We start from the raw sequence: 21,126 nt of genomic DNA, 5'->3' as shown, positions 1-21,126 counted from the left end.
TCCTAAGGTATCTGTTTTCCAGTAATATATAGGCTTTGAATGAATCCAAAGATACCGTCAGCAGCAGCTATGGGTTTGAAACAGCCAGGGGAAATCAGGCTGCACAAACAGTGACTCAGAGCATTAGGACCCATGTTTAATACTGTGATGTATGAGAAGGTTGCAGAATTTGAATCTCAGCCCATTGAATGGAAAGGCCTATGCTGGACATAAACCGCTAATCATGCTGTTCAAAGAAGAATGTGTTACCATGCAACTGAAGAGCAAGCTCTGTAACCGAGAGGGAAGTTCGGGTCTGCTGATGTCAGTATTATTAACTCAACAGCCGCTAGGAGGAGATTCATTACACTGTTTAGCCGAAGACCAGAATACGACGACAGGAGAGGCCGTACAATATTATTACCTATTATAATATTATTGTACTGGTAATTGTGGAGTGGTGAAGCAGCTACCGCAGGTTACCATACATGCGTTGTATGATGTATAACAACATCAAGTGATCATTAAATCATGGACTATTTTGTTAAAAGACCAAACTTAAAATTATGTGGAGATATGCAATGTATTCACCTAATATAAATAACATTTATCATTCAAGAACCACTACAAGTACAGTAGCTTTGCAGTGTTTTGGTCACGACTCATCAGGAGTGTGCAGTTTGTATCGCCCAACTCACGGGACAACACGTTTTTCAGTTATACTTTTCCCCATCGGAGAAGTAGGTTTTTTTTTGTTTTTTTACGTTTGTTCAGTTGCTAGAAAAGAAAATTTTACTGTTTAGAAGCATTTCAAGACAAACTTTCCCTGGCAAAAAATGTAATGATTTTCTTTCGATTCTAGTGTTGCTAACCTAGTTTGCTATTTACCATATTTACATATTTTTTTAGATTTAAATGCTAGATTTGAACACAAGCAATATTAGTTATTTATTGGACATGCACAATCCATCAATTTGTGAAATTATTAAAATATGAAGATTGACAAATATGTTTATAATGCTAGAAATGAAATGCTTATATAGGAGATTATCTGTACAATATTTTATTATTTTAAAATAAAATACAGACTGTAAATCTCATGGCTATGTTTATGTATTAATTCATGTATGTATTTATTTTTCAGTGAGAGTAGTGCAGGGAAATTTTTTTTTTTTTAAAAAGCCATCAGGGTATGAAACCAGGATCACCCTGCTGCAGCAGTGTTCCAGTTAGCCATCATGGAACAAGATGTTGGATGAGGAAAAATAGCTGTAAAATGCTGTGAACGGTTTTTTTTTAAAAAAAAGGTATATAATAGAAATAAATAAAAGAAAAAAACATTGTCTTTCCAGAATTGGATTGAGCCTACTGTAAATATTGCGTGCATGTTGGTAGAAAAACTGTACAAAATGCAGAGAAACTTGACAGGTTATACACAAGTCCTTTAAAAATCTGGGGTTCAGCAGTTACAAAACTGAAAGAACGTCAAGAAAAATCAGAATTCCACAAAGCAGCAGTAATAGCTGGCAATGATTCCGTATCTGTGATGTAACAAATGAAAACACCTGTACATCAGCTTATAGAGAAAGGGGAAAAAAACAGGCAGAAGCTATTTTTATATTTGAATAACTCCCAAGTATTGCTTATTATAGTTGTACTCTTAGTATGTTACTTAAATGTACTAGCAAATGTGTTCCAAACTGCACTAAACAGAACATTTCCTTAAAGTATATTATAGATTTGTTGAGGTGAGGTGGGGTCACAGGGAACCTTTTGTGTATTCATTGAATCCGTCAAGCTACAAGGCTAGAGCCGCCATTGATCACTAATTTATTGATTGTGTTCACTGTTAAATAAAACCAAAATCCTACAAGTTATAATCTGCGTTTTTGTTTGTGTTTTGTGCGACGGGGAGGAGGCAAGTAGATTTTTCTAGCATTTTTTTCAAATCTTTTAAAAGAATTGCACACCCCTGATTCATGATACACCAATATAAAGAATGTATTACATGTGTGAGTCATCAATACGCAACTAATCGTTACACTCCTAATTAAGCCACAGTTTGGAATTTAATAAATGTGTGCATTTGTCATGCTTAAATATAAAATTCATATTCTACACACTGGTATGAGAAAATAATCAAACTCTAACATCACAAACAGGTTAAAATAAACGTGTTTTAAATGTAGTTTTAAATTAAATTATCAAATTAAATTTACCAGTTATATTTCAAAATTACATTGCTGTTTCTACACAAGAAATCGAAGGCAAATGGTTGAGTCAGCTTGGTGCAAGGTTCCATAGCTCAGAGCCAACCAGGAGCAGCTTGTCACAGATTGTTAATGAAAAAAGAAAGAGTGAGGGAGCCTCTGGAGTGATGCAGACATGCGACAACTAACCCTTTTCTTTGCCAATTAACCTCTTTCACATTATTCCACTGCACTAACTGTTCACACGTCAATTCTTCAGCTGCATACTTCAGTATGGTGAGAACTGGGTCATTCTGATAACAAATTATCTAGTTAGAATCCCGCTCATCTACTGCCAACAGTGTTCAACACTAGACAGTACCATGAAGAAAAAGGAAAAAAAAAGAAAATAAATGTGTACTAAAAGTATAAGGACTACAAAACTCCCAACAGAGAATTGAGAAAATCTAAAAAAACAACAAATGTAACTATTGTGTAAAGTAAATGTTTAATGTACATATTGTGTATGAATACCACCTGTCTCTCACCACAATAGTAAAAAAAAAAAAAAAAAAAACACTCAACATACATTACAATTAGTGTTCCGCATTTTTGGGTTTTATCTTTAAAAAAAAATTCCGGGAAGTTGTCGGCATTTATTTTACATATATTAAAATAGGGATAAAATCGGTAAAAAAAAAATAGTTTCAAATAGTTACAAATTTCAGTATACACACTTTACATGTGGAATACGATGCATGTATGCTCTGGTTTATTTTTGCTTATTAATAAACCTATTTTTATGCCACTTGGATAATCAGAAAGAAAATGTCTCGGTGCTGTTAAATGCACCACCTGCAAGCCACACATGCATTGTCTTTCTTCTGGATGTCTTTGTAGTCGTTCAATTTACAGTCATAATAATGGATACTGTTGCACCTCATAAATTAACCTGTCATTGTCCATGATTAACTTGTTTTGAGGCGTGTGTTAAGGATGTTAACCTTGCTTCCGATCGGTTAGTTTCATTCCAGTCGCGCGATGAAAAATAAAATAAAATAGAAACATGTTCTAGTTTAGCAACGCAAAATTCTCAAAGGGACGTCGCTCGCGTCTCTCGCTGCTGGTGTGGATACTCCCGTTTGACTGCAGTGACTTTTAAATTATTCACTCGCATCCAGTGTGGATACGGCTTTCGCTATACACGATGTAAAATCACAAGTACCGTATGAACATCCAATTAATTTGAGCCGCTCAAGTGCAAGTCTCTAACCTATTTTCACGGATAGTAATACTAAAATAAATAATTCAGATTCTTTGGCAAACTAGGAGTCAATTGAAGAGATTGAGAAATACTTCAAATCATGTGTCAAACAAATGTAATAGCTTATTTTAGTATTACTATAGAGTAGTATCACTATATATAATACTTTCATGAATTTTATAGGTATGGTTGAAACGATTTTCATGAATAGCCTAATGACTAAGAAGGTTTAGGATAACATGTAGTCTGTTTCATTAAATACGTTTTTGTCAATTTAATAATTAAAATGGATACTGTAGAGTTAGCTTTTGCTCAAATGTTGCACCTTTTGTCACATAACTAGTTAGAAACAACCAATGAGTGAGCTGTTAAATTACATTCTGAGTAGTGTAACTGTTGTTTAGAAAAATTGAAAAACTACATTTGAACAAAATCATAGTAAGCCTTGCCAAAAAATCTTTGATAAAAAATGATCAAAGAAAAATCAGCTAACTGGACTAAAGGTTAACTTCTGCCTTCTAGGTGTGCAGAACATAGTGTCAAATGACATCCAATTTCCAAATAACTTTCTCCATATTTCTGAACTTTGTTTTTTAAATGATGATGCCGCTGCACAAGTCACTATTACCACAAAAAAAGCTCTTCAAGATGGCCAGTGCTTTTTCTTGCACATTTTCGTAAATTAGCAAGAATATTACATGAGAACTTATAGTGTTTAATTCTACTAAATGTTATCCAAATCAGATCATGGTTCAACTCCTACTGTGAGAAGATCAAAAAAAGAAAATCTGTTTTTTGCGACCTTCATCTTTCCCACAATTCTTGTGCCTTAGTCTACATATTGTGACAATAACCTATTTTTTGTGAGTTATGGAATTTGAAAGACAGATGGACAGCAAGCATCATTTTTGTATACAGTAGTGCGCCCCGCAGAATGCCAACTTGTTTGGCTCCCAGGACCTGTAGAATGTAGCAAACTTTCTTACAGGCCTGCACTAGAAGACTGGCTCTACCTCCGCTACGCTCCCCTGCCTCCCGAGCCCGCTCCTTCTCCACCCTTGCTCCGCAGTGGTGGAACGACCTTCCTACAGATGTCAGGACTGCCCAGTCCCTGACCACATTCCGGCGCCTCCTTAAGACTCACCTCTTCAAACAGCACCTGCAGAACTCCTCTGTTGTATCTTGGGACACTATCACCCTTCATTTAAATATGCTTTATTTTGCTCTTATCTGCCCCCTATTTTACTGCATTTAATCCTGTACTTCAGAATATTGTAATCTGCCAAGTGTTTAACCTGTAGTATTTTGTACTTAATCATATCCTGATGTAACTATCACTATTTAATCATATCCTGCTGTAACTTTCACTATTATCTGCTGTATTATTGAATTGTGGTTTGTCACACTTGAAAAAATTATTGTATTTCTTGCTCTTATTGTATGACTTGTATTGTAACACTTGAATGTATTTGTATTTGCTTGTGATTGTAAGTCGCCCTGGATAAGGGCGTCTGCTAAGAAATAAATAATAATAATAATGTTCAAAACAGTACAGTTCCATTTTATCGGTTATCCACCAATAAAAAAAAAGCAGAATGGCTAAATTCCAGGAGATGACAAAGTCCTTTAGAGAATCCTCTACTGGCTGCTGTTTCACCCTGGTGTCTCCACACAGACACGATAGAACTGTCTCAACTGGGAAGTTAAGGAGCTGGCTTATGGCCAGCAACAGGCAGTGGCAGTTAACAATGATTAAACAATGGACACTACTGTTGACTGAAAAGAGTGCTATCTGTTAAACAAAACCATTAAAATTGTGGGATCAATTAAAACAACACACACATAATTATCTTATCTTCATTCGTAAAATACTATTGCACTGAGATTCAACAACAATTTATACTGTATTATGCCTTCCACCTACTGTAGCAATATTTGTTTTAGTCACCAGCTCCATCCCAACAAAAACTCACGTTGCTTAGCTGGCATAGGCTGCAGGTTTTTAAAACAGAATGGCAAGTATAAAACAAATAAGAGAAAGTACTGTACAGCATTGGAATACTAAACACCTGACGTGGTTCCTTTATAGTTTTCCATCACAGTTTGCTAGGACTCTTTTTATCACTGGTCCAGTCATATGGTACCAAAATTAATAAATTCAAAGCCATCAAAATCAGCAGCAGATGCAATTTTGTATTATACGCAGGATTTTAAACACAACACCACTCATAACTTTTTTTAAAATTTATTTTTAACCCCATTTTGGCAAAATATCTCATACTAAACAAATATATGGTAACGAAGGCCTCAGACGAAGAGGGTTCACGTGGAAGGCAACCTTACACAAATGTGAAAGCAGAGCCATACACAGCATGCTGAATTTGGTAGTTGATAAATACAGTGTCAAGGTGCTCTAGTGATATACTGGAGTAGAGTTATAAAATAAAAATAAAAATAAAAATAAAAACACATGATATCAAAACAGCCAATGATCCCATCTTAGTCACAGATGGTACAGTTTCTAGAGCCGCCAAAAGAAAAATAAATATTTACATTTTTTTTGTGGACGTTGGAGTTCAGACCCTCCCCCAATAACTAAGCAAATCAATATTTCATTCCAGAAGGAAAAATATGGCTTATTTTGGAACCTCATCCCTACCTTTCTTTACAAAAGGGTACTGCAAGTACCCTGGTGCATTACTTCTGCTGCATCTAAACACAAACTACCACAGTAAAAGGTCATGCCTAAAAATTGAACTGCCATACCTTCATAATGAGGGACAAACCAGTGAGAATCTGCACCCTTACCTTCAAACAGTCCTGTGTGCTTAAAGGGTACATAAGGACCTTTTTTATTTTATTGTGGTACATGTTCCCATGTGTTGCTACAACTGTTTACGTAAGGTGTGTATTGTTTACATTTTTTTTTTTACATTTTGACCACTTTTTTAAAACTTTTAAATTGCAGTCACTGCCTCAAGATGGCTTCCCATGTACCTGCATGGACCTCTCTGAACTACATTTCCCATCATCCTCCTGCTCACTGGTAAATCCATCTCAGTTATATATGTGAGTAGGAGAGAATCAGAATGCTTTATATGGCTATAACATGGCGAATAAGGAACACAATATTAGAAATTCTTTATTTGCATTAGTGCAGTATCGGTACAGTTTTTTTTTTTAATATTCCTTGAGTCATTGAGATCCTTTAGGAAACAGCTAGACTAGAAGTGCTGGGAAAATGCTTTACTCGGTCTGTATTATTCAGCATTTCTTTATGAACAAATGCCAGAATCACACAAGTCAAATTCAATGGATAGTAAGCCTACACCTACAATAAAACGTCCAACATACATTATACCTTCTAAATCATGGTAACTTACTAATCTGCATGCTTTAAATACTGTATTATTTTCAATGTTTGCATAGATATTACATGTACAGTACAGTATACTGTAGTACTGGGTTGATATGAGAATCTAACCTTTTGGCTACAGTACCTGGATCCGGTTGTTTGGAAAAGATGACAGGATAAGATGAGCTAAACTAATATATGCCTTCTCATAAACAGCAAAATCTGAAGAATCCCTGGCTGCTGACCTTAAGTAACTGTAGCACTGAGAGGTTTATTGACCTCATGTTGCTTTGCCTTGAATATGAAATTGAGCCAACCAGAACTGCCTTTATCAACTGACTTCCATTTGAACCTAATCGTGCATAAACAAGTAATTGATCATTCTTGTTCTATACTATTCTGAACAGACTGTTGTTAAACATCATCCCCTTTTTCATCACGCTGATAGCTTACTGTGATGCATGTTACTGACATACTGCTTTTTTCAGGGAAGTTGAGGACAGAGACGAGTCTCTTCATTAAAATGATCGACAGTGTGACTGCTCTTGTGGAACGTCTAACTTATTAAAATGTGTATCTGTTTTAAAGAAAGATACCAAGAGGTTTTGTAAACTGAATGTCTGACTTGGATAAAAAGGCAGCAAATGTACAATGCCAAAGAACCACAAACCTGGGGGTGTGGATAAAGACTTCTGGGTTACTTCACACATATTTGTGAATGTAAATGCCTTGCAATTTTAAGTATGTTCCTCATGAAACATCAGTTATTTGTGCAGAAACACTTGCCATCAGTTACTGCTACCAGCCCTTTATCAAAGTCTGTCCTATCTACTGTTCTGTCCATCCTGGCTGAAACTGACTTAACTGGGAGATGCAGCTTTAATATTTGAAAACTAGGTGACAGTGATTCCAATTTATTAATTATGTGAGAGACCTCAATTTTTTTGATAATGACTCTAGGTGTGTCTGTTTTTTTTGTCCGACACCTAAAAGTCCTATTTTAAACTGGATTTTGTTTTCACATCTGTTGCCAATTTACTATTGCTGTATCGACAGTGTTGTACTGCACAGAGCAATTCTGATTCATTTACGATTTCATAACTTTGTGCGTGTAGTCTAATTTAGAGCAATTTGCCATGTCTATTTATACCTGATTATAAAAAGTGTTATACTACCTGAATACTGTAAAACGTCACAATCGGGCTTACCCGTTCTCTAGAAGCGTCATGCACACCACCTCCCGCACTCCGGGGTTGTTTGCCTTTTCAGACGAGCAGCACTGCAGGTTCCAGGTTGCTAACCTCAGGACCGGTTTGCCGTCACGTAGACCAGAGAACGTTTCTACATTCTGCCGGACCGAGATTATTTGTGTCGGTCCACCCGGTGGAAAGTCCAGATCCTCACTCTGAAGGCTCAGAGAAGTCGGGCTGGGATGCGACTTGGAAGTAAAAGTTACCCCACCATTGGTGTTTGCTGACGGCGGTCGGGAACGCTCTGCAAATATTTGAAACCTGATTTTATCCAGAAATGAGGAGTTGATATAAGCGACTTTAACCAGGTCCTCTATGCTTTTGAAAGTTCCGTGCTGCTGGCGGTAGACTACGATATTCTTGGCGATCTTTTCGGTGATGCCACGGATGCTCATCAGCTGAGCCGACGTGGCTGTATTGATGTTGATCCTGGTGTAAGCCAGGTGCTCCTGGTTCAGGTCTTTGCGCATGGAGCTCGGTGAATGCTGGGTGGAGCCCGTCCTGTTGCTCACACAGATCTCTAGCTTGATCTGCTCCAGTTTGGCAGCACCGACCCCGCTCACCAAAGCCAAGTCCTCCACTTTCTTGAAGCCCCCTATACACTCGCGGTACTCTACTATGTTCTGGGCGACCATGCGGTTTACCCCAGGCAGTGTCATCATCTCCTCTTCAGTGGCTGTGTTGATGTTCAGCCTCTCCTGGTTCACCAAAATGTTGCTAAAGTTGCACGCTGCGCTGAATTTGCGCTTGTTCTTGTGACACAAGTCCGCTGGATCTTTCGGGATTGAGCGGTGACAACCCAAATTGCCTCCCATTTTTGTTCACCTGTGGATAAACTGCACTTCCACAAGTGCAATAACTGAATTTTTAACTGAGCTATCCAGTTACATGATCCGCATAAAATGAGAGGTCTGTCTTTCATAAATAAATTAATGCAATAGTCTACTGCCACTATTTGCAATCCTTTTTACATTGAGCTTCTGTGTTGTTAATCTTCCGACAGCTTGCTGATAGTTTGGCAGCTATGTCTGTAAGGATGTGCAGCAAAAATAATTCCACTGTCCGTTTCTCTTTAACTCTAATCGCTTGACGGTTTATCTTTTATAATTATTTTTTTGTTCTTCTATAATCTGCCTTACTTGAGTTCCAGCTGCATTCAGACGAGTATTTGTACAAGCACTCTGCCTCCACCTTTTCACTCAGTCAAATCACCACACAGCGTTAGCATCAGACGTCATACATTCTCTCGCCAAAGTACGAGGGAGGTGCCTGTAACGAGATGTGACTAATCAAGTCACTTTATTCCGAAACCCGTGCTGGAGCTGCACGGGTTATCTCCGCCTGTCAGGGACGAGCAGATCCGAAACAGTGTAAAGGTGCAATATGCATACTGGAACCTTTCCAGGAAAATCTATTGAAACTGCTACATAGTTATTCTCCTTGTTTAGAGTGGAAGTTTGCACATCCGTTTCTAGTTTTAATTCAGATTGTGTAGTTAAAATACTTGTGGTACAAATGCAACAATGCACTGTACTGAACACCGCAAAATGATGATGTTCGTCTTCGCCCTCCCCAGTCAGCGCAGGGGTGGTAGCGGTGAGCTGAGCATCATAAAATAATTGGCCATTCCAAATTGGGAGAAAATAATAAAAAGTAATTGGCAACGACTAAATTAAAATAAAAAAAGAACATGCTTACAAGGTACCGAATGCTATTTGCATGCTACATTAAGCACTATTGGGATTATTGTGAGATATGCGCATGCGTCAGTGTGGTTCATTTAATTTTTTCCCTGCGATTACTTACACTATTATTAATGCATTTTTAAAATGTGAACTTTAGGTATTATAAATGAGATGTACTTTTAAAACATCAAAACACAGCTTAAAATAATGCAACATTCAGCATGACACCATACTTAATACTTTTAGAGGTGTTGTGCATTTATACACAGAGAAGATTAAATTACGTACAGATTGGCTAGGCTGCGCAGTGAACGATAGAAATGTCAGTTTTGATGATGGCATGGAATAGTAAAACACAATAACAAGACCTTGTTTTTCTCCATGAATATTGTGAAGCAAAGCACCACTAAGTTAAAGTAAGGTATTGATTTTCTAATGTAAATATCTGTATGTTTCATGTTGCATTTGTGTTATTATATTTTTGTGTGTTTTGCAAGGCTTCGATATTATCAATATCGAAATACGTGCACGTTATCGATATACAATTTTCATATCGATGCCCACCCCTAATATATATATATATATATATATATATATATATATATATATATATATATATATATATATAATACAAGGTACAGAGCTGTGTTCCTGATTTGTGCTGCTGCTCAGGATACAAGGTCCAAAATGATGGCACCTTCACCACCTCCAAGCACACCACCTAGAATAAGTGCAGGAATAATATCCAATCAAGACAGGAGCCCATCCCTTCCAATTGTGTCCTCGGCTCACCGCGCACCAGCGACCCCTGTAGTCTGGCCGGGCGCCTGTGGGCTTGTCTGTAAGCTGCCCAGGGCTGTGTTGTCCTCCGATGCTGTAGCTCTGGTTGGCTGCATGGTGAGTCTGCAGTGTGTAAAAAAGTGGTCGGCTGACGGCACACGCTTCAGAGGACAGCGTGTGCTCGTCTTCGCCGCTCCCGAGTCAGCGCAGGGGTGGTAGCGGTGGGCTGAGCCTAAAAAGAACACTGGAGTTATCATTTACGAACTTTTGAAAATCCTGCCCTAGGAGTCATGTAAGGATAGGTGTAGTGCAAACAACTGCGGCTGCAAAATCCAAATTGCCTAGTGGCCAGGCAATTATTTTGCACTGCGGGCTATGTAAGCTTAAGAGCAATAAAAATTACTCAACACACACAAATAATGAGCTGCAATCATGATAATGAGAGTAGCAATGAGTGCCGCCTGTGTATTGGGCTATTTAGCGGCCACAGCCCAGAGGTGAGGTGAGTTAGGGGTTCAGAGAGCAGTAGGCGCTTGTGACAGAAATATAATGATACTTGGTTGTAAATTTCCCTCCCGACCTGTGAGGGCACTAAGCAGCGAGAACCAAGTTCTTTGGACTGGCTGGTCTGACAGTTCTTTCTCAGGGTCGGGAAGTCGGTCAGTCTGGATGAAGGCGAGACTCCGTTGCAAGAACGCATTGACCCGGAAGGTAAACGATGTGGCAGCCACAGATTGGAGACGTGGTTGCACTTGTTTACCAAGGGGTCATGTGTGACAGCATAAAAAGGGGATGGAGAATTGTAATTGGTTCCTTCGCTTGGGTAAATGTATGTGGATACTGGAAGGACCCGTGTTAAGTGTATTGTGAGTGTTTGTCTTCGTTTGTCTAACCTGTTGCTTGTTGTATTGTCAAACGGCTAAGACACAAAGTTCGGGAGCTGTCGCCAGAGGCCAGCACACACCCGGAACATCACTGTACTAGAGCACCACTGTTAAATTCACCACTCGCACTACTGCACTCACTAAAGGACTGGTGACTGTGTACGTTTTGTCTGTGTGTGTTTATTTACTGTGTATATGTTTATTCAATCGGGACTTCCCTGTATATTATTTATACAGAGCAGTATCCAGTATTTGGTACTGCCTGTGTCTCATTATTGTTTTTTGTTGGTCAGTTTCGACCTTTGGGTTATAAATAAAAAGAAACCATCATATCACCAGTACTGTGTTTGTCATTGTTTGGAGCACTGCATTACCTCTACACCTGTGCACTATAAACCACTTTGCCACAGCGCTATATATGAAATTTGTGGAGCACAAAAATCAAACCAAACCAAAAAAATATGTCAGCGGAAGGGCAACAAAGTCATCTTGGTACACAGAAAAGAAAAGTTTACTGAGGAGGAACTGTGAGTCCTTACAGCTGAGGTCACTCAGCATGAAATTGAGTTATTTGGAAAAACCTCAGCCAACATCAGTTATGCTACCAAAGAGGCCATGTGGTCCTCTATAGTAGAGAAAGTCAATGCTGCTGGTGTTACCAGGAGGACAATCAACCAGGTGATGAAAAGGTGAAATTCAGCTATTATGTCTAGGATGACCTGCGCAGTGAAACGATAACATCTTACCACCACATCCTCCGGCATCCCAAACAAAGGGGCCCTGGGTTTGAATATGCAATGTCTTCTCTGTCTTGCCCTTCTCTTTCAAAGGTTTCCTGCCTGTCCTCGCCGCATAAGGAAGTGTACCGAAGCAACCCTCCTGAGGCCAATGACAGGTCTCTGAAAGTGTGTGGTTTTATACAGCTCTTAATTATTTGCCTCTACAATGGTTTGCACCTTGTAAGTTTTTGGAGGGTCAGCAATTGCCCAAGTGCAAGGCAAAATCCTTACATCTCATCACAATGTTGCGCCTGCTTAGTATTTCAGATCTCCGCCCAATTCCATGTTCTTTTCTTCATTTGAATACATTTCAATATCTTTTAAATGGATTAATGATGGCAAAGTACTAATCTGATAGCGGGTGCAGAATGGCAGGTGAAAACCATTCTTTGCATACGCCACATTTTTAGTGGCTGCTAAAGTACCATTTTACAGCCGCTAAACACGTTTGGGCATGCAAAACACAGATTTTGGCTGCAATATGGGGGTTTCGCAGCTGCAAATCACTGCATGTATCCTTACAACAGCTCCAAATTGAGGTACTGACTTCTCACTTACAGGGTTATTTTAACGCTCTGAGAGGCGTAAAAAGAGAATAATTCCGGAAAACACTGACCATGCACCGAAGATGCAAGAAGTTGGCGTGACGTCACTAGAGGAAAACATGCCATGAAGAGATACCAGTATACAATGGCCTCAGAGTGTGAAAACGATCATTCCGATTTCTCCGACAAATTGGACAATCTTTATGACAGTCAGGACAGCGAGAGGGAGGGTTCAAATGGACTATAATGTGGGGAAGAAGAAGAAATGGCTGGAGGCCCGATTCCTTACCAATTTGAACCTCCAGCAATGGAAAATAGCGATCCTGGAAGCAGGAATGCGAGGGATATGCCCCCGTGTCAGCGGGTTGGCAATGCTGATTGGTATGATGATATATTCTGTACAGCTCCCCCCGACTATTGCAGTTAACTATGTGTATTTTGAAAAATAAGTATATTATAAGTAAGTTGGCTAAATAATTTAATAATAAGTACAATATATACCTCTAGAAGTTTGTCAAACAAGCTTGGTACAGCACCATATTGTGTGTACGTTTTTGCTTTGTTTTCCTCTAGTGACGTCACAGGTATCAAAATTCGGATTCAGACTTTTTTGGCGGAAGCACTCAAAACAGGCTTTAACATTGTAATTTTCTCACAGTTAAAGCACAAAAGTATAAATTATATATATATATATATATATATATATATATATATATATATACACTATTATAGTATAGTTTAATACAATATTAAACGTTGATTTAGTATTATGAAATAGGTGACATATGGGCTTCAAACTATATTCAATATTAATTTTAATCTAAAAAGATAATAAAAGCTTATTTGAGCATACAGTACTTCACAATTATTTACATGTCAAGTGTGTGGTGTTACCATATGTACAGCTACCCTCCATGACTTAACTGTGAACTGTGTTGTTTCAAATAATTCCTGAACCACTCTGCCACAGTCTCCTGTACTGCTGCCTGTCTGTGCCTGTTTCAAAGTACCCTCTGAGCCATGTGTTAATAAATGATAAGAGACTTACATGTTTACATTCAGGAAGGAAATGAGAAAAACACATCCTTAACAGCTGTTTTTCAAATGGACTTCTGAAGGAACTTTAAAAAAAAAAAAAAGGTGTTGAAGAAAACATATAGTAGCTGCAGAAACATACTATATATCCCACCTGCTCAAGAATAGGCTCCATGGGAAAGAAAGTTTCAAATGAAATGTCTGATGTGAGGGAAGTTTAACTCATGATGAAGACGTCTTTCATTGAGAATATGCAAACAAAATGAAGTGTGGAAAGATGAAGTCACTGCTGCCAGTGCCATAGTTCTGATTTATGATTAACCTAAATAATCAATATTTAGCCTTTTTGAAGTGTGTTTCAGATGCCTTGTCAGTTGTTGTGATTCACTCATTTAAAATACCATAGCAGCAAAACAGAAGTTTGGTGCACTATTGACTTTGCTATAGGCAAACACCAGTAAATTTGCATATGGAATTCTAGGAAAAGAAGTGAATTCACTCGACATGACCTGGCAGACACCTTACTGCCTTGCAACACCTTCATGGAGCCTGACATTAATTTAAAATCCATAGCCCAATTAATATATGATTCAGCTTCTTTTAATAGAATCAGGGGGATAGACATGCACAGAAATAGCCAATTGTTAATTAAACTGGATTTGTACTGTAGCTGGTGAATGGAAAATTGAGCAGTTTATTCTCAGCACTGACGTATTATTAGGAAATCCACTGGCTCACAGATCCTTAGTGACTGATACATTCTGTATTTATCTATACTATTAGAAGGAATTAGTTGTTAATTTTAGCTCCACAGACAGGCTGCTTCGTACAAAATGAAATCAGTTAATGTGTTACAAGCCGCAGGGTGCCTTAAAGTAAGTTAATTAAGAAATAATCAAAAAGACGTGTTTCTTTCGTGGCTGATTTAAATTAAGGCTAAGACTCCAGGGGCCAGGACTAAAGATCGCTTTCCTAACTCATTAAGCCAATCAGTCAATGCATTTAAAACTTTGCCACTGACACATAATTAGGGCTTCTAGTTTTCCGGTTTTATTTTCCATCTCTCTCCCTCCCTTTAAACCTTAATTAATAGTTGTTAAACCTTAAATGAATACCAGATTGTTTAAATGAGTGACGCACTACTAGAAACTTACGCAGTGGAAATTAAAGCTGAATTCGGCAATCAGAGCCAGAACGAAATGCAGGTTCAAATAGAATCAGGTGAGATCAATGCACATCGTTTGTTAACGCAATCAAGATATGAGGGTAAAAAGAAACAACTTCCTTTGGTAATTAGTGTTCGATTAAGAAAGTGAATCGGCTCAATCACGTGATCAAAAATAGAACCGGAAAATTAGAAGCCCTACACATAATGCTTCCATTTTGAGTGTAAATTACTAGCAATTCAGCATTGTATAGCAATATGGATTTTCCTAATTGTGATTGGGATAAGTGCACTGACTTGAGTACACATATTTATGGGTAATGTTAGATCAACCGGCTTACCCTAAAAGATATATATTTGTTCTGAGTACATACTCCTGGAGTGTTGGGTCTAAGTATCTCCTATACATGAGTAGTTTGTCTGGCTTGATGTTACTGATATTTGTAGAACCAACAACACATGCAAAATCGCTAGTGAAGGTCTTGTACATCTTCATCACAGCAGTCAATGAGAAGTGGATATCCTCTGTGATAGAGGAGCAGACAATGGCTTGGCTCATTGTCTATTTCATGTACCTGCCATCTTTCAGCACGTTGCATGACCTGGATGTTGTGAGGTTAATGGTTATGGCTGATTGTCTACAAATGATAAACTCAGGTACAAAATAATCAGGTACAAAAGTAAAATAGAAACTGCTTTGGACTTTCACAGACCCCAGTTTCCACATCGACAAGACTTTGAGTAGCCCAAATGTAGTGCTAATAGGGGTATTGGAAACCTTCCATATTTTTTGCTCAGGGGATTCTGTTCCCTGAAAGGTCCTTTCTACAGTACTTCAACTGAAAAACAAAGTTACTTGTTTTATGTGAGTCTTGGGATACAGGATTGCAAAAAAAAACCAAAAAACAGCAACATTTTTTAAATATACAATTAAATGTTAAAAAACACATATTTCAGCCTCCTAAGGATCAAGGACTGGTTCAGGAGTAACTAAACAATATGTCTGTTTAGTGCACATCCTGAGCTACAGCTATGGTCAGAAGTTTTGCATCACCCCAAAAATTGAAAAACATGAAATACTGTACTACTATTATGGCTTTGTGACAGAGAGCGAATGAATCTGAGTCAACAATCTCCATCCCGACCTGTGAGGGCGCTTGTGGCAGGATGACAGAGGTTTGAGGCTCAGAGACAGTGGAAGGGGCAAAATAATGATCTTTATTAAACAAGAATAATCAAATAAAGAGGCACAAGGGCCCAAACAAAAGGTTTAAACAAAATACAGAAATGTAGGCTGGGCATTAGCCTTCACTACAGTTTCTTTCTCAAAAAAACTAAACAGCACAGCACACCAACAAACAAACTCACCCAAAAACTCTCCACACAAAGGGTTTCACCTGCCTTTTATAGTCTGTGGCTGGAGCCCAATTAACTAATAATTAACAATTAAACACTTAAGGCTCCAGCCACATTCTCACATGTATTTTACAGGGAGGAATTTAACCCCCTCCCTGCCAATCCAAAACAAACAAGAATTCTAAGAAAAACAACAGTAATAAACACAAATTATTGGAGCGAGCTGGCACCCCACCACAGCGCTGTATATGGATGGTTTGGCAGTTCATTCCAGAGTCAGTCGGAAGCCGGCCATCCAAAAAAGGGGGCAAAGCCACAATACTAGAAGTCAGCACTTTACTGCAGTAGGCGATGTATCAGTCATGGATTGGAGGAGACGTGATTGCACTCACTTCCAAAGGAGGCATGACTGAAGGTATATCAGGGGATGTGGTCGAGCGATCTGTTCCTTTGTGTTATGGTTACGGACGGACTTGTAAAAGAAGTACAGATATAAAATAACTGTGAGTGTTTTGTTTGTTTTGTTGTTCTAACTATCATTGTTTGTCATTGTGAGATGGCTAACGGCCAGCACCGAACCCGGACTACACTGTTTCACAGTTGTTGTATAGCACCACCTGCACAAAGAGCACTCACTGTTTGGATAAGTGATCGTGTCTGGGTTGTGTGCTATTATTACTGCATTATTATTTCGGGACTGAACCCCGTGGTTTAACTGAGCGATACATGTAGGTGTGTGGAGCCAGTTATTATTTACCAGCAAATAAAGAGCAGTTTAACCGTGAACTGAGTTGTTTCAAATCATTCCTGAGCACTGCAAACCACTTTGCCACAGGCTTCCAGTAGACTTTTGTGATATTCTGTAGTTTCATTGATTACATGATATGATATTAATTAAAAGATAAAAAAAATGATGTTGATGTCTCAATCCTAAAATTCTAGGTGACGCAAAACTTTTGGCCATCATTTTATAACATTTCCACTTGTTATTAATTTTGTTGCACATTAGTTAACATGAGTCATTTCAATAACTCCTTCCCACACAGAGAATATATGTTCTTATGTGTGCTGTACCATATACAAGCAAAGACTAGGAATGTGACCCTAACTTATACTTCTACTGTGTTGTAGGGGTGTCACCTGAAGTGGAGCAGTGTAAAAATAATTAACTATGAGAATGGAAAGGGAACTACGTAGAGGTCAGAATGGGCTTGTAAGTATACCTTTACTGACTGCTTTTAAAGATAAATGCCCATGGCAGGTGTAATACCAGTACAGCTCATGTTTCAGCCTCACTGGCTCACCCATACCAGTCATACCAGTCATAGCCGTATAGCGCTCATGGTGTCTTCCATTACAATATTGCTTTCTGGTTCTCATCATTCTGATGAGGTTTACAGATTACAACCCCGTGACCACAGAGTATTAGAAAAAAACAGCCATTTGCACTTTCTTGAAAAAGCAACAACATTATAACTAGGTTTTTATTTTAAGATAGCTACAGCTCATATGTTGTTTGCAAATGCATCAGAGTAGCCTAATTATGTAGTAATTTTAAGGTGCAAATCTTCTATCCTGTTCTTTATCAATATAGTGAGCTTGTTGTCAATGTTCATGAAAGCTGAGTAAAATGGAATTTAAGACTCATTTGTGTTGGGTCATGCCATTGGCAGCTTTCTGGATCAAATCCTAGCGGCTTGGCATTGGTGAACAGGGAGCGCTGCATTGGCCTTTTGTGCTCACACAGGTTAGGGAGTAAAAGCAGGCTCACCTCACAGAGGCTCATAGAAACTTAATCACAAGTGTCTTACTGCATTGTAATTAAAATATATGTAAGTGCTTCTTGACTGGATGTGCTTTCATCTTTTAGAAACAAATGTTACTTCTAAGAACAAAGTATATGTTTAATTTAAGGCTCATGGCATGTTCCCTGGATGCACTGTAATCCTGGTCCCAGAGAGGCCTTTGAAGGAATCGTTAAACATTAGTCGAGACATCAGCCAGAGTTCAAGACCGTGACTGTTGGACAGCAAGTCAACAAGTTCATTTGGGTTCATTTTCTACTTGAACCCAGTGTATCCTGGTAACGTACAAATAAACAGTACAAAGGCTGTAGGATACAATTCATGTTGGCTTTCTGCTTTTTACAAGTTATAACATCTTTCTTCCGCCTAAGACTAAGACTGCTGATTTTGATAAAACTACAATTGGTTTCAATGTTAGTATTCTGTAAGAAGTGCAGCTAAAGTTTAGGAGCACACATTTTGTCAGGGTCTTGGATCACTGTACTTAACTACACATGTGCAGGATTCTAAAGAAAATATTTATTTGGCTGTGACATTCCAACATTTAGCAACAAACACCAGACACATTAACCTGCATGTTTCTTTTGAACTTATTTTGTATTGAATATTAACATTGGAAAGTAAAACAATTATCACATTCAGTAAACCAAAAAAAACCAAAAAAAAAACAATGCTGCAGCATGTATCCTTATTGTTGTGCACAACAGTCCTAAAAGTCCATAATTGTCCAAATATATATATATATATATATATATATATATATATATATATATATATATATATATATATATATATATATATATATATATATATATATATATATATATATATATATATATATATATATATATATATAATTTATTTATTATTATTATTTATTTCTTAGCAGACGCCCTTATCCAGGGCGACTTACAATCGTAAGCAAATACATTTCAAGTGTTACAATACAAGTAATACAATAAGAGCAAGAAATACAATAACTTTGTTCATATAGTATATATATACTCCAATGAGACGTTTAATCCGTATCTCCTTAATTAAGAGATGTTCCACAATGGCATAGTCTTGAACAGGTGTAGAAGCATCCACAAATAAAAGTCGGCCAGGGTGTCCTCGGCTCACCGCGCACCAGCGACCCCTGTAGTCTGGCCGGGCGCCTGCGGGCATGCCTGTAAGCTGCCCGAGAGCTGCGTTGCCCTCCGATGCTGTAGCTCTTGGATGGCTGCATGGTGAGTCCGTAGTGTGAAAAAAAGCGGTCGGCTGACGGCACACGCTTCGGAGGACAGCGTGTGTTCGTCTTCACCCTCCTGAGTCAGCGCAGGGGTGGTAGCGGTGAGCTGAGCCTAAAAATAATTGGCCATTCCAAATTGGGGAGAAAATAATAAAAAATAATTGGCAACGACTAAATTAAAAAAAAAAAGTTTATCTTAACTCAAGTAACTGTATGAACTGTTCTGTTTGATTTTGTGTCACTTGGCTCTGCTGTTGCATCATCGCAACAAGCTGACAGAGGTAAATGTTTTCAGAGTACAGTCACACTTTGTTGATGACATTTTGTACTACACCCAACCTCATAATCATTTAGCTTAGTGGGAGGCCGACAATCACGCTTTGGCCTGCATTGACATTGGCACTGGCAAATCTTTCTTTATACGTCTTGGATTCTCGTCAGAGCTTTGAGTCCTGTGTTCAATCCCAGAGTCACTAGAACCTTCAGAGATGGGCATTTGTTGATCAGACTGGCTAATTTCCTGGCTTAATATTCTGTCCATAGCTTCAGAAAGCATCAGACTATCATGTACACTGTTTTCTGCAGAATCGGCCATTCCCACAAGAAACTCTGGTTCTTCTGGATTAAGCTCACTTTCAGTCTGATCAGTACCAGGGTCCAACTCACACTGAATGGCTCCTGACGATTCTTCAAGAACTTCTTGTACTGATTCAGATCCCTCTGTTTCAAGGCAGTGTGATTTAAAATGTCTGGTAAATGGATGCACTGCTCACTATAGTGTTTGCTGGTGTTCAAGAACCACAGAAAAGGATCCACATTTTCTTATTCATTAACTATCTCTTCTCAGCTGTCTCTGTGGCAAGGTCATAGGCATACATCAGCTTGTTTTTCAAATCCCTCAGATACTGGGAATGGGTCTTGGGATTATGTCCAGCCGGACTGATTCCAAAGCAAAGATCGATTGGAGTCGAAGTTGTCTGCCAAGCATTAAAGAGAACGGTGACTCTCCAGTGGCATCATTCTTGGTGCAATTATATGCATGTACTACTGGACACACATATTTCCTCCAGTTCTCATTTTTATCACTGAGGGTGCCCAATAGGTCCAGGAGGGTTCTATTGAACCTTTCCACTGTGTTTCATATGGGATGATATGGTGTGGTTATTGACTTCACTCCAGCAATTTTACATAATTCTTCCAGCAGTTCAGACTCAAAATTGGCCACATGATGTCCATAATGACAGATTACATTTTCCCACAAAACATTGGCCACCATTATTGCAATCTGGTCCCTGGTTGGGAATGCCTAGGCATATTTTGTGAAGTGATCAGTTAAGACTAACATGTTCCTAATGTCTTTAGAATCAGGTTCCAATACGAAGTCTATACAAACCAATTCCAGTGGAGCATTAGCTTTAATATTTACAAGTTTTGCTGCTCTCTCACCTTGGGCCTTCCTTTCAAACATCTTTCACAAGATTTGCACTTATTTTCTTCATCAGTAGACAGTTTCACCTAGTAAAATCTTGCACGTGCCAAATCCAATGTTCTTTCATACCCCATGTGACCAGTCTCATCGTGGACTCCTTCAATTGCTCTAGCATGACAACTGCTGGCTATACTGTTAACCCTGATGATTTGTTACTTGTCGTTAAAGAACCTAATCAATTAAAGTAAGCCTAGGCCATTCCCTCAACAGCAGACAAACTTCCGAGGTCTCCTGATTTCGATCTCTATCACTTAAATTCTTCTCCATCTCAATTAGGTCATGATAGGTGCACATCAGCCGTAGCACCGGAGGCACTGGAGACAGCTGGGCTTGAG

At 38.5% G+C, this 21,126-nt stretch overlaps 1 protein-coding gene across 3 annotated transcripts in view; it reads right to left on the bottom strand.

Annotated features, from left to right (window-relative positions):
- LOC117394294 (endonuclease/exonuclease/phosphatase family domain-containing protein 1-like) overlaps positions 1-9,434 on the bottom strand; it is a 52,243-nt gene extending 42,809 nt beyond the window's left edge. The window contains exon 1 of one of the 3 annotated variants that reach the window (XM_059012838.1): positions 7,996-9,434. In XM_059012838.1, coding sequence (XP_058868821.1) covers positions 7,996-8,852 — 857 coding nt within the window. In that variant the 5' untranslated portion in view covers positions 8,853-9,434. The remainder of the gene's footprint in view (positions 1-7,995) is intronic. The other 2 variants (XM_033992420.3, XM_033992417.3) reach the window with 2 other exon arrangements.
- Between the last annotated feature and the right edge of the window lie 11,692 nt (positions 9,435-21,126).

This window comes from Acipenser ruthenus, chromosome 3 (assembly GCF_902713425.1).
Source record: "Acipenser ruthenus chromosome 3, fAciRut3.2 maternal haplotype, whole genome shotgun sequence".
NCBI classification, from domain to species: domain Eukaryota; kingdom Metazoa; phylum Chordata; class Actinopteri; order Acipenseriformes; family Acipenseridae; genus Acipenser; species Acipenser ruthenus.
The sequence above is the reverse complement of the archived record's forward strand: the minus strand, read 5'-3'. Positions and strand labels throughout refer to the sequence as shown.